Source organism: Puma concolor, chromosome E3 (genome assembly GCF_028749965.1).
Source record: "Puma concolor isolate L17-30 chromosome E3, mPumCon1.1.hap2, whole genome shotgun sequence".
In the NCBI taxonomy this organism is placed as follows: Eukaryota; Metazoa; Chordata; class Mammalia; order Carnivora; family Felidae; genus Puma; species Puma concolor.
This window is the reverse complement of record NC_141682.1, coordinates 1,584,972-1,597,464: the sequence shown is the minus strand read 5'-3', so window position 1 is coordinate 1,597,464 and position 12,493 is coordinate 1,584,972. Positions and strand designations below refer to the sequence as shown.

General features: G+C 66.9%; 2 protein-coding genes across 2 annotated transcripts in view; one reads left to right on the top strand and one right to left on the bottom strand.

Annotated features, from left to right (window-relative positions):
- The first annotated feature begins 1,778 nt into the window (after positions 1-1,778).
- The window catches only part of INTS1 (integrator complex subunit 1), a 29,762-nt gene continuing 19,047 nt past the window's right edge, over positions 1,779-12,493 (top strand). Inside the window, exons 1-15 of the mRNA XM_086691892.1 lie at positions 1,779-2,137; positions 2,669-2,959; positions 5,290-5,486; positions 5,574-5,711; positions 5,949-6,108; positions 6,265-6,370; positions 6,483-6,669; positions 6,754-6,899; positions 6,999-7,140; positions 7,940-8,116; positions 8,638-8,746; positions 9,343-9,463; positions 9,794-9,871; positions 10,424-10,581; positions 11,036-11,132. Of these exons, the coding sequence (XP_086548018.1) occupies positions 2,080-2,137; positions 2,669-2,959; positions 5,290-5,486; positions 5,574-5,711; positions 5,949-6,108; positions 6,265-6,370; positions 6,483-6,669; positions 6,754-6,899; positions 6,999-7,140; positions 7,940-8,116; positions 8,638-8,746; positions 9,343-9,463; positions 9,794-9,871; positions 10,424-10,581; positions 11,036-11,132 (2,165 nt within the window). The 5' untranslated portion in view covers positions 1,779-2,079. The remainder of the gene's footprint in view (positions 2,138-2,668; positions 2,960-5,289; positions 5,487-5,573; positions 5,712-5,948; positions 6,109-6,264; positions 6,371-6,482; positions 6,670-6,753; positions 6,900-6,998; positions 7,141-7,939; positions 8,117-8,637; positions 8,747-9,342; positions 9,464-9,793; positions 9,872-10,423; positions 10,582-11,035; positions 11,133-12,493) is intronic.
- LOC147572844 (uncharacterized) lies at positions 2,953-4,631 on the bottom strand. The gene is made up of 3 exons (XM_086692764.1): positions 4,578-4,631; positions 3,790-4,422; positions 2,953-3,593 (listed from the first exon to the last, which is right to left on the bottom strand). The coding sequence occupies exons 1-3, from the start codon at positions 4,629-4,631 to the stop codon at positions 3,018-3,020; spliced, it is 1,263 nt and encodes a 420-aa protein (XP_086548890.1). The 3' UTR covers positions 2,953-3,017.

Here is a 12,493-nt window from a genome sequence, read left to right as displayed (position 1 = left end):
CTGCGGGCAGGTGTGGCTGGCACACCGCCAGGCCTCCGGTGGCCTCTGCACTGTGAGTCACGGCCACCTGCTGGAATGAGGGCCCACGTCCCTCTCCCACCCCAGAAAAGCAGGTGCGCTCCTGCTGTGGGCAGAAGGAGGGCTTCGGACGGGGTCTCGGCTGCGGTGGCTACGGCGTGGTACCAGGTGGGGGCCAAAGAGCAAACATTTCCTCATCATGGTTCTGGAGGCCGGGAGTCCAAGATCCGGGTGCCGCAGCCCTGGTGTCTGGTGGGAGCCCGCCTCCCGGCTTGCAGACGGCGCCTTGTCGGGTCCTCATCTTGGGGGGCTGAGGAAGGAGTGGGGGAAAAGTCTCCCAGCTCCGGGCGCTTCTTATAACGGCACCAATCCCAGGACCAGGGCTCCACCCTCCAGCCCTGGAACTTAGAGCCTTCCCCTGCTGAGGGCAGGGCCTGGGCTGCCAAGCTCCCGGGACCTGCCGGCCGCTTCCGGGGGCCCGTGGTTCTGAGTAAGGACAACGACCACGGCAGGGAGCGTGGCGCCTCTTTGGGGGGGGGGGGGCGCTACGGGGCACCGGGCACCTCCCATGGGCTTTCTGAGTTACACCCTCCACTGCCCTTGGCAAGGTGACCCCACTGCTGCCTCCCTCCCCTGGCAGAAGGGCCCCCACTGGCCACGCCAGGGGGCACGGCTCTGGGCTCCCAGTAGGCCGTCCCCCCCCCCCCCCCGTGACAAAGGATCCTCGCTCGTGCCTGCTGTGCCCACCGGTTCTACCAGCCACCGCTGACAGAGGGACCCCCGGTGGGGCCAACAAGGCCCCTGCCCCCTGCTTTAGAGCATTCCCTAAACGGCTTGCAGTGGTGAGCCCTCCTGTGTCCCTCTGAGACACACGTGGGGACCCACACCCATTCCTGTGAACGTGACCGTCACAAGTTGGGCCCGTCTCCCCCGTCCGGTCACTGCCCGCCTGCGGACACAGCTGGCTACGCGTCCACACTGACTGACCGCCCTTTGCAGGTCTTCACCTGGGCCCCACTGCCTCCTCCTCCCCTGAGGCTCGGCCCTTCCCTACCTGCAGCCGCCACTGAGGAAGGTCCCTTAACTGCAGACCCCTGCTTTGCCAAAACTCAGGCCCGGTAGGAGTGCCTCGCTCGGGGTTCCCACGGCCTGTCCCTTCACGCCAGGCCGCCCACTCTACAGAGGAAGGCACCTGGCTGGCCAGTGAGACTGTGGGCCGGGCAGTCGCTCCGGCCTCGTTCGTTCGTGGTGCAGGGTGGGGCTGCGTCCGGAGACCCGAGGACCGCACGGTGACCCCTGATAGGAGTGGGGGGCGTGGGGTTTCATCGCCATGGAGCCTCACTCCGGGAGGGTGGACACGTCCTCTGCCATCAAAAGGCCTGGGAGAGGCAGCAGAGCCCCACTGTGCGGGCGGGGAAACTGAGGCTGGGATCCCCGCTGCAGACGTGCCCATTCGCAGCCCTGGGCTCCCTCTTCGACCCAACGCGGGCATCCCAGAAACCTGGCCTCTGACAGCCAAACGGGAGGGCAGGACCCTGAAGGTGCAGCACCTCTGGTTCCGAGTCCCCGCGACCCCCTCCCTGAACCGCGTCACCCTCACCTGCAGAGGGCACGTGCCACTCAGGTCGGCGGCAGCGAGGTTCGGCCGGCCTCCCGCCGCCAGAGGGCGCTGCAAGCACCGCGCAGGCGCCTCCCGCCCAACCCGTGCTGTTTTGCTTCCGGTTGTTCTGGAAGTCGTGGTGCCGAGGGTGGCAAGGGTGGCTTCCGGTTCCGGGACGGCCGTGGCTGGGGCGCCCGGGCGGTTCGCTGGGCGGGTGGCGTGTGGGCCGGGCCGCGGCTGCCGGCGGTACCGATCCCTCCCCGGCGGATCCGAGGCGGGGCCCGCGCGGCCCCCGAGTCGCTCCGCCCTGCGGGGCCGCGGCCCCTTCGCCCGCAGGCCCCAGCCCCGGACGGCCCGGGCGCGAATGAATGAATGAGCGAGCGAGGGGACGGCGGATCGGCGCCGGCCTTCTCCTCGGGTGACACCGCGGCGGCGAGGAGCAGCGCGGGGAGGGGGACAGAATGAACCGGGCCAAGCCCGCGACGGTCCGCAGGCCCAGCGCGGCGGCCAAGCCCTCAGGTGTGGGCTTCTGCCTGCGGCCCGGGTTCCCGGGCGTGGGGTCTGGAACGGTGTCCCTGGGCGGATGGGCCGGCTGCGACCGCCTCCGGGAGGCGGACTCCCTCTCGGGGCACACCCGAGGCTGCAGAGAAGCAGCTGAGGATCTCGCTGGCCGGGGGCGGGCGGCAGCACAGGCCGGAGCCGGGCTGCCTAGCGCTGTGGCCGGGCGCATGTGACTGTACGTCTCGGTGCCTCGTTTTCCTCCTCTGCAAAGCGAGAGGACGGGCGCCTGTGTCAGAATCTTGTTGGGATCAAGTGAGCCGACGCTCCCAAAGCAGGGGTCTGGTCTGGTCTGTAGTCAGCACCCAGTGGCCGACCGCACCAGACCCTGCTCTGCCCTGGGCTTGCTGGCAGCTGGTTTCTTGCCTGCCCTGCCGCTCGTCTGAGCCCCTCTGAGAAAGCGGGAGGTTGGAGTCCCTGTGCAGCATCCTCTCCCCGTCCCCCCCCACCACCGTGTAAAGGTGCACGTGTCCCCACCTCCCCTCTCTGCAGGGCACCCTCCGCCGGGAGACTTCATTGCTCTGGGCTCAAAGGGTCAGGCCAATGAATCGAAAACGGCGTCCACCCTGCTGAAGCCTGCCCCTTCCGGCCTGCCTTCGGAGCGCAAGCGGGACGCCGCAGCCGCTTTGGCCGGTGCCTCAGCGCTGACCGGCCTCACCAAACGCCCCAAACTCTCCTCCACACCCCCTCTGAGTGCCCTGGGGCGCCTGGCTGAGGCTGCAGTCGCGGAAAAACGCGCTATCTCTCCATCGATTAAAGAACCGTCTGTGGTCCCGATCGAAGGTAAAGCCGGTGTCCGGACTTGGCGGAGAGCAGGTCCCACAGCTCGTCTGCCGGGGGCTCAGGAGAGGCCACTTCCAGGCTTAGCGTGGGTGTGGCACAGGCGGAAGGGTGGAGAGGAGTCCTCTGCGAGTTTGTTCCCCAAAGCGCTTCTCACGCAGGCGCCTCCACCCGCCTCGAGCCGGCCAGCTCGTGACGGGGACGGAGACCGGGAAGTGTTAGTGCGGGCTAGGGCTTGGCACAGGGGGGTCTCGGGCCCCGGAGTGCTGCAGGAGCAGGTGTCCACAGCGGGCACGTCGCTGCAGTGAGCCTCAGCGGCCTTCTCTGAGGTTAGGGTGACCCACGGTTCGGGATCCTTACCCGTGAAGCGCGCCCAGCTTGTGCCCGTGCGCCGTCTGCTGGGAAGCGGATGGGCTTCGCTCTCTCTGCTCTTCAGCCCCTCTGCGGGGGCTGGCTTGGAGTATGACTGGCCGCACTGCCAGCCACTATCCTCCGTGAGCAGCTTCTGTCCTTGGCTCGCCTCCGCTCTGGGCACTGGGGGTTGGCGGTCACCGAGGCAGACCAGAGGGGGCCCTGTGTTCTGGGGAGTCCCCCTCTGCCCGCGCTTCAGTGATCCTCGCCAACGGGGCAGGAAACGCTACGACGTGAACATCAAGAGAAAGTACGTTAGTTCTGTTATTTACAGAGAGGCTTTGAGCTGCGCGCATCTGAGATCGCTCCTGCTTTTCTGTGCCATATTCCCAGTGATTAACTTTAGCTGCTCCACGAGGCCACGTAGATCAGATCCGTCAAATACCCAGCCAGCCCCAGGTTTGGAACACACAGGTACTCACGTGACAGTGTTGGCAGAGAGAAGCCTCACGAGGGAACTGTAAGGTGCAGGTGAGCCTTAAAGGCTGGCTAGGATCTTGACAGGTGCTCGAGGATGTTGGGGAGTAAACCGCCAGGCAGAGGCCTGCATTCCGGAGAGGAAAGCGTGCCGGGAACGGGCTAGGTCCCGGCGGCGCACGGGGCGAGAATCGAGGCTGGCCGCCGGAGAGATGCTTGTGCCTGATTCGGTTGGCGGTAGGGAGCCCTGGGGCATGGGGAGCAGAAGGCACAGCTGGGGCCAGCTGCGCTTTGGGAGACGAGTCAGGCGTCCAGTCCAGGCCCGAGCCTCGCGGGGCGGCAGCCCCCCGCCCCAAGGCGCCCTCTCCTGGCAGCGAGGGCAGGCGGACACTAAAAGCACACACAGGGCTGAGGCTCCTGCCCGGGCCACGGCTCTCCCAGTTAGTAGCCGTGCGTCTCCCGTAAACGGTGGTTCTGGAGAGCAGGTGGAATGCGGTGTGGAAAGCATATCCTGAGCGATGAGGCACTTTGCAAACAGGAGGCCGCACGTAGCTGTGCGTAGCCCCGGGCGTGGGGGACGTCAAGGTCTTCAGTGAGTCTGGCCCACCTGCCCTGCCTGCTCGTCCGCTGTCCTTGGCCTGCGGAAAGCCTTCAGTGACTATCACTAGACTCCGTCCTCGTTTGGTGAACTCAGCAGTCGACAGCAGCGCCTCCCTCTGTGTGCTTGCGTATTTAAAGACAACCGGAAGGATCTCTCTGGTCAAAGCAGACGGCAAGGGGGAGTGGGAGACACCTGGACCCGAGCGATAGCGGGTGGCACCAGGACAAGGCGTGGTGGCCCCAACATGCTTTCGGGAGGCACGCTTAGCGAGGCCGCCGCTGACTGTGTGGGGAGGTTGGTGTTCGGAAAGAGGGAAGGACTGAAGAGATGGTGGACGTGAACACGGGGGACAAGGTCAAAACCCAAAAAGGGTGCTCTGCGGAGACTGTTAAGGCAGAAACTCCCCTGCAGGCCAGGTCTGGGGAGAAGGCAGAGGCGTGGTCAGTGGCGGTGGGAGGAGACCCCCAGAGAAGCAGCCGCGGTTAGGAAAGTCGACAATGCGAACCGCGTTGGGTCAGTCAATTGGAAGACGTAGAAAAAGTTGGCTCGTTTCTAGAAAAACGTATTCTGGGAGCGGGTAATTCCAGGGTAGCCGTGCGGGACGTGGTAGCCAGTCACCTGGAGGGGACGGGGCCGGCGCTCTGAGGCTGTGGGGCGCTGCCCCTGCTGCGGGCCGTCACTGGCTGGGTCGGCCCCGTGAGCCCAGCGGCTCCTGCCCTGCTCCCGTCCTGGCGGTTAGTGTTGTCCTTCTTGGAGAAGGGGCAGCCACAACACAGCCCTGAGACCCCGCTTGCTGGGTTTCTGGTGGTTTGCCCTGTCGTCCCGTGTCTTGGGGGGGGGGGACCCAAAGGTGGGTTCTGCTTGTGGCCGACCGCCCTGACAGGGCCCTTCCTGTGCCTGCCAGTCCCGCCCTCGGTGCTGCTGGACGAGATCGAGGCCGCTGAGCTGGAGGGCAACGATGGCCGCATCGAGGGGGTGCTTTGTGGGGCCGTCAAGCAGCTCAAGGCCACCCGGGCCAAGCCAGACAGCGCGCTGTACCTGAGCCTCATGTACCTGGCCAAGATCAAGCCCAACATCTTTGCCACAGAGGGTGTCATCGAGGTGAGGGCTGTGGGTGGGAGGGGACGGGCCCCGGCGCCCTCCTGCCCCCCCCGTCCCCCTCCCCTGACGACGCACCGCCTCCTGCAGGCTCTGTGCAGCCTTCTGCGGCGCGACGCCTCCATCAACTTCAAGGCCAAGGGGAACAGCCTGGTGTCCGTGCTGGCCTGCAGCCTGCTCATGGCTGCATACGAGGAGGACGAGAACTGGCCTGAGATCTTTGTTAAGGTGAGGCCGCCTCTTCTGGGAGCAGGAAGGGGCAACACTGAGTGCGTGCTTGCCGGAGGCTGGATATCTAACGGCCTGGGTTGTCTCCCCTGTGCGGGCCGCCGCGGGGTGGGGGTGGGGGGTTTGCCCTGGGAGCCCCCCCCCCCCCCCCCCCCGCCCAGGGAGCTGGGACATCGGGGGAGCGGTGGAGGGCAGGCAGAAGCGAGCTGCCCACTGGGGCACGTGTGTCGCGTGCAGGTGTACATCGAGGATTCCCTGGGGGAGCGGATCTGGGTGGACAGCCCGCACTGCAAGACATTTGTGGACAACGTCCAGACAGCGTTTAACACCAAGATGCCCCCCAAGAGCATGCTTTTGCAGGGGGAGGTGGGGCGCGGCGGCGGGGATCTCAGTGCTGGTGAGAGACACCGGTGGCCGGGCTGGGGAGAGGACGGAGTTTCCGTGAGGGAAGGGCTGGGGTCGCCTCCCTCCGCGGAACCCGGTGTGGGCAGGGGTGGGTGCTCGCGGGACGGCTGGGGGGAGGGGGGGTGTCCACGAGTGGCTCTGTGTGCAGGCGGCAGCCCTCACCCCTCGCTCACGGAGGAGGAGGACAGCCAGACGGAGCTCCTGATCGCCGAGGAGAAGCTCAGCCCCGAGCAGGAGGGCCAGCTCATGCCCAGGTAGGCGACCCGTGCGGCCCCCGTCGGCAGGGCCCGCGGGCGGCCGGGAGGCAGACGGGGTGGGCCCGTGAGGAGAGCCGGCCCTCCTTCCGTCGTCCCCGCTCTGGCCTAGGTACGACGACCTCACAGAGAGCGTGGAGGAGTACGTCCTCGACATGCTCCGCGACCAGCTCAACCGGCGCCAGCCCATCGACAACGTCTCGCGGAACCTCCTGCGGCTGCTCACCTCCACCTGTGGGTACAAGGAGGTGCGGCTGATGGCCGTGCAGAGGCTGGAGATGTGGCTCCAGAACCCCAAGGTGAGGGCGGGGAGCCCCCCTCCTGGGTCGTGCGGGTGCCGAGCTGTGTGCGAGGCTGACGGGGACCCCCTCACGTCCCCGCAGCTGACCAGGCCGGCCCAGGACCTGCTGATGTCCGTGTGCATGAACTGCAACACGCATGGCGTCGAGGACATGGACGTCATCTCCCACCTGATCAAGATCCGTCTCAAGCCCAAGGTTCTCCTCAACCACTACATGCTGTGCATCAGGTGCGGCCCTAGTGGGAGCGAGGAGGGCGGCGGGAGGGCAGGGTGGCGGGCGGGCGGCCGCAGTCCGCGTCAGGGCCCCTCGGCTCGGCTCGTGTCCAGGGAGCTGCTGAGCGCGCACAAGGACAACTTGGGCACCACCATCAAGTTCGTGGTCTTCAACGAGCTCTCCAACGCGCGGAACCCCAACAACATGCAGATCTTGTACACGGTGCTGCAGCACAGCTCGGAGCTGGCGCCGAAGGTAGGGCGCTGTGCGCGGGGCGGCCTGGCGCTCGCGGGCAGGAGAGCGGCCCCTGGCGTGGGGGCTGCCTCGGCCCGGGAGCCCCACGCCGGACTTGGGGGCTCCGGGCTGCGCGACCGGGCATCTGGGCGGAGCCGGCGGTGTGGTGCAGAGCCGCGTGGGAGAAAGCCCTGGAAGGGGACAGAGGGCCCAGTGAGCCACGGTCGCTCCCGATCTCGGGTCAGTTCCGGAGCAGGTGCGGCCGTGTCACGGGACTCTTCCTTAGAAGCTAAAACCGGATTCGTTCCGGAGGGGGCGGCACCGAGGCCTAACAAACACAGCCGTTTGCAAGCCAAGGCCCGTCCGGCCGCCCGAGGGGTGGTCTCTCCCAGTGGGGCAGGCGTCTGTGGCGCTGCGCAGCTCTGTGAGTCCCTGGGATCCCAGGGTGCTTTGGGAGAGCGAGAGCAGTGCTGTTGTTATGGGAATGGGCTAGGCTTGGAAACAGCTGTGTGCAGGGTGGCCGGTAGGCGAGGCCCCTGTAGTCACGGCCACTCTTTCGTCCTCGTGGCCTGCGGTGCGGCGTGAGGGGGGCTGGGCCGACTGAGCCAGTGCGTTCATCCCTGAAGCTCGGCTGCCGCGGTGGGGACCGTGTCTTGGTCCGTCCCCCCCTCCGTGCTCTCCGGGGAATCGGGCGGGACGTTTTCTCGGAAGGGTTCTGGGAAGCTTCCTGCAGGACGGAGGGAGCCCTGAGAGCAGGCCTGGGGCGGAAGGAAGCTGACGGCGGTGGGGAGTGACCCCACGTGCCCCTCTCTCTGCACAGTTCCTGGCCATGGTGTTCCAGGACCTGCTGACCAACAAGGACGACTACCTGCGGGCCTCGCGGGCCCTGCTCCGTGAGATCGTCAAACAGACCAAGCACGAGGTCAACTTCCAGGCCTTCTGCCTGGGGCTCATGCAGGAGCGCAAGGAGGCCCCGTACCTGGAAATGGAGTTCAAGGTGCCGCCGCTGTCCCCTCGGCTCCCGCGCGTGGCCACCTCTTGGGCCGTCTGTGGTTGGCGCCCCGTGTGCCCAGCGGCCGGCCCCAGAGGGCAGCACGGGTCACGTTCTGTGCCTGGCCGCATGTGGGCGACCTCCCGGCTCGGCGTGCGGGCGGGTGGGGGGGAGCCGAGGGGCAGTGTGCCCAGGAAGCCGGGGCCGCGGTGACGTGTTTGTGAGGGGGCGGGTGGTCTGCTCCAGGGAGATTTTAGACTTTGGGGGGTGGAGGGGGATGCTGGGGAAGAGGAGGATGGGGGCAGGTGGCGGAGGGCCTCGAGGGCCACGCGGCAAGTTGGCAGCTTTGTTGGCTGAACCTTCCCATGTGTGACCAGGCCCTGGCCCCCAGACCTCCTCCCGCTGGCCCTCGCAGGGCACAGGGTCCCGGGGCGTCCTCCTGTCCTGGCCGCCTGTGTGCGGGGGGCCTGAGCGAGGCCCCCGGGCACAGGCCCTTCCAGAACACAGACCTTGCCCTGTGCTTGCAGGAGCGCTTTGTGGTGCACATCACAGACGTGCTGGCAGTGTCCATGATGCTGGGCATCACGGCCCAGGTGAAGGAGGCTGGTGTCGCCTGGGACAAAGGGGAGAAGAAGAGTAAGGACCCGAAACAGGCCCGACTCCGCTCGGGTCACGGGTGGGGACAGCAGGGTGGCAGCAGGCGTTTCCGCGGCTGCAGGCTGTCCCCCGAGGCCCAGCAGACCTGCCCTGGGGACCCGGGGGCTTCCTGGGGGCGGCTCCCGGAAGCTGCGCCTGCCTGGTCTCTGGCCGGGTCGCCTACTCGCTCGAATTGTGGTCTCCCTCACTTCAAGCGTGCCCTACGGCCAAGGACGGGAGGGGAGCGGGGCGGTGCTGGTGAACTCGGCCTGGTTTGGTTCGTCACGAACCCTGCTGGAAGCCTGGTGCGGACACCTTTCCGGTGATTACCTTAGTGAGGTTGTGAAGAACTCGAGGGGTGAAATCATTTGGAATTTGAGATCTCGTTGAAGTTTTCTTCCACGCGCTGGAGGCTTGTCCGGTGCTCCCTGCGGGTTCTTCCAGCCGCATCGGGGTGTCCCATCGACCTCTGTGTCCCTCTCCGTAATCCTTGGGTGGGTGCGGCTGGGATGCTCCGAGTGTCCCCCAGGCCCGCCTTGAACCCGGCCCCTCCAGCCGCCGTGCGGGCGGGCCGTAATCCCGCGTGTCCTTTTCAGACCTCGAGGTGCTGCGCTCCTTCCAGAACCAGATCGCCGCGATCCAGCGGGACGCCGTGTGGTGGCTGCACACCGTCGTCCCGTCCATCAGCAAGCTTGCCCCCAAGGACTACGTGCACTGGTACGGTCCCGGCTCGCTCCGCTTGGACGACGCTCCGGAAAGCCCCGCAGCCCCTTCCCTGGGCTCAGCCAACAGGAGGCAGCTGTCCCTTGAGCGGGGGACACAGGCTCAGGCGGAGCCTGCCGCCGTGAGGGCAGAGGCGGGGTCCTGTCTGGCCAGCCTCGCTGGGAGGCGGGGGGGGGCTGCGGGAGGCTCTGGAAGACCCCACGGGAGCATCCGCCTCGAGTGGGCAGCTTCCGCACCTGTGGGGGATGTGTCTTTCTGGGGCCTGGCAGGGTGGGGGGAGCTCGCCAGGTCCCCGCGGCCCGACAGCTCGTCTGTCCCCCGCAGCCTGCACAAGGTGCTCTTCACGGAGCAGCCAGAGACCTACTACAAGTGGGACAACTGGCCACCCGAGAGCGACCGCAAGTGAGCATACCTGCCGTGTGTGCAGGGGGGGCTGGGGGCGGGGCGGTCGGCCCCAGGAGGACCACGAAGGTGGGCCCCCCTCGAGCACACCCTGTGCCTCGTCTCCTTCCGGATCCCCAGCCCCGGCGTGCTGTCCGCTCCCAGGGGGTCAGCCGGCCACACTCCCCGGGTCAGTGTCACGGCCTCGTCCCCCCGGGTCCAGGGCCACTCTGCCCTGTGTGTCCCCCGTGCCCCAGCTGTCTTCACCACTGGGCCCCCGCTGCCCCGTCGGCTTGCTTGTTCCCTACCTCCTGTGCCCTGTGCTCTCCTCGGGCCGCACTTCAGCGGGTGGTGGGCGGTGCCCTGTGTGTTTGTGCCACTGGGGGCGAGGCGCCTTCTCCCATTCTTCCCTGGCGCGGCCGGGCCTCGCCCACAGGGGCCTCCAGAGCGAGGGGACAGGGGAGGGGGTGGCTGCCCTCTTCCCTGTCCAGCCGAGCCTCGGAGCTGGGGCTTTTCCTTCCCGTGGGCATGTGCAGCCCCCGCCGAGCCCACCCCTGCCTGCTCTGCCCGCAGCTTTTTCCTCCGCCTCTGCTCGGAGGTGCCCATCTTGGAGGACACACTGATGCGGATCCTGGTCATCGGGCTGTCCCGGGACCTCCCGCTCGGGCCTGCGGACGCCATGGAGCTTGCCGACCACCTGGTGAGGCGGGCCGCAGCCGTGCAGGCCGACGGTGAGGGTCCCCGCAAACTCTGTCCGGGCCCCCCCTCGGTGGCGGCCTCCACCGCCCCGCTCGGGTGGGCCTGCCTCCATGGTTGCAGCCAGGCGTCCGCTCCTCCCCGTGGCCCTGGGCTCGCCGGACCCCACTGGTCTCTGGAGTCGGGGATCGGGCAGAAGGTTTGCGCCTTCCGTGGCAACATACCGCGTGCTGCTTCTGGAGCTGCCCTGGGACCTGCACACGTTGTCCGGGGCCGGCGTCTGACCCTCGGTGTGGCGGGCAGGCCCACGGTGCCCAGGGCGCCCGCGTCAGCCCCCGCCCGCGCTCGGCTTCTGGAGAGCTAGCCCCCGTCTGCGGGCTGTCTGTCCGTGGCCCAAACCCCGTGCCTCAGTGGCGCACCACCACATCCCCCCACCGCCCCCGGCACGCGGACGGGCTCCCGAACCTGTGCGTGGCTCTCGCGTTTCAGATGTGGAGGTGCTGAAGGTGGAGAGGATCCAGCTGATCGACGCGGTCCTGAACCTGTGCACGTATCACCACCCCGAGAACATTCAGCTGCCCCCTGGGTACGGCGCCTCCCCCCAGCCAGGCTCCCGTCCGCCGCCCCCCTGCGCCGGCCCGTCCGGCCTGCAGACGCCCGTGAGGCTGCACTGCCCCGAGCGGCCCCTGCCTGCCTGCCCGCGCCCACGCCCCGGGGACGCGCTCCCCTGCCCTGTCCGTGTTGCTCTGTGCTCGGCGCGGACGCTCCCGCCCTGTTTGCCGACGCGCCTGCTCTTCCGCGTTTTCTCACGTGTCTTCTCGAGGGATCGTCCGCGTGCGTTTCACCCGCTTCGTGTTGCTGACGTGTTGGTTTTAGTAAATTCCTGGGATGGGCCGCCATCGCCACAGGCCAGGCGAAGAACAGCTTTGGCCCCTAAAAGCCCCGTACCCGGGAGCCGTCCCTGCCCCACCCCCACGCCGCCTTAGGCAGGCACTGATCTGCCCTCTGTCCCCGTGGCTGTGACTCTGGGGACACGTCACGTAAACAGACGCACACGTCGTGACCTTGTGCGTCCTGCCTCTGTTACCGGGCAGCCCGTTTTTGAGGTTCACCCGCGTCGTGACGCTTAACCTGGGAGGCACTGCTTCGGGTGGACGCCGCGTGGTGCTCGCCACCGTCGGGCGGTGGGCTTGCGGCTGCTCCCTGACCGCCGCGAACGTGCCAGCCACGTTCATACCCGAGTGTTTGTGCACGTGCGTGTTTCTGGTTTTCTTCGTGGGGGCTGGCTTACCTTTCCGGGGAGCTGCCAGGCCTCGCGGATCTCCGTTGCCAGCAGCCGTGCCCGCGGGCTGTGGTCCCGCCGTGTCCTCACCGAGCTGTCAGCTGGCGCACGGTGGCACCGGGAGGTGGTATAGATCCGCGCTTCCCCGACCACCCGGGGCGCCGAGCCTCTTTGTGCGTTCGTTGGCCGTTTGCACGTCTTCTCCGGAGAGGGTTTACTCAGGTTCTTTGTCGGTTATTGGGTGTTTGAATTTATGTTGTTGGGTTTTGGGAGTTCTTTTTATATCGTGGACCTAGACCCTGAACGGGTGACCTGCAGGTGGTTTTTCCTGTTCACGCCGTCAGCAGTGTCCTTGGTGGCACTGGGAGACAGTGGCTTTTAATTCGGGGAAGGTCTAGCTCGTCTGTTTTTGTTCGGTTTTTTGTACTATTGTGTCATTTCTTTTTGTTGGTAAGTTTATTTTGAGACAGAGTAAGAGACTGTGGGGGGTGGGGAGGAGGAGCAGAAAGGGAGACAGAGAACCCCGAGTAGGCTCCACACGGTCAGCACAGAGCCCGGAGCGGGGCTCGAACTCACGAACCGTGAGATCGTGACCTGAACCCAAGTCAAGAGCCGGAGGCTTAACCGACTGAGCCACCCAGGCGCCCCTTACGTGTCATTCCTCA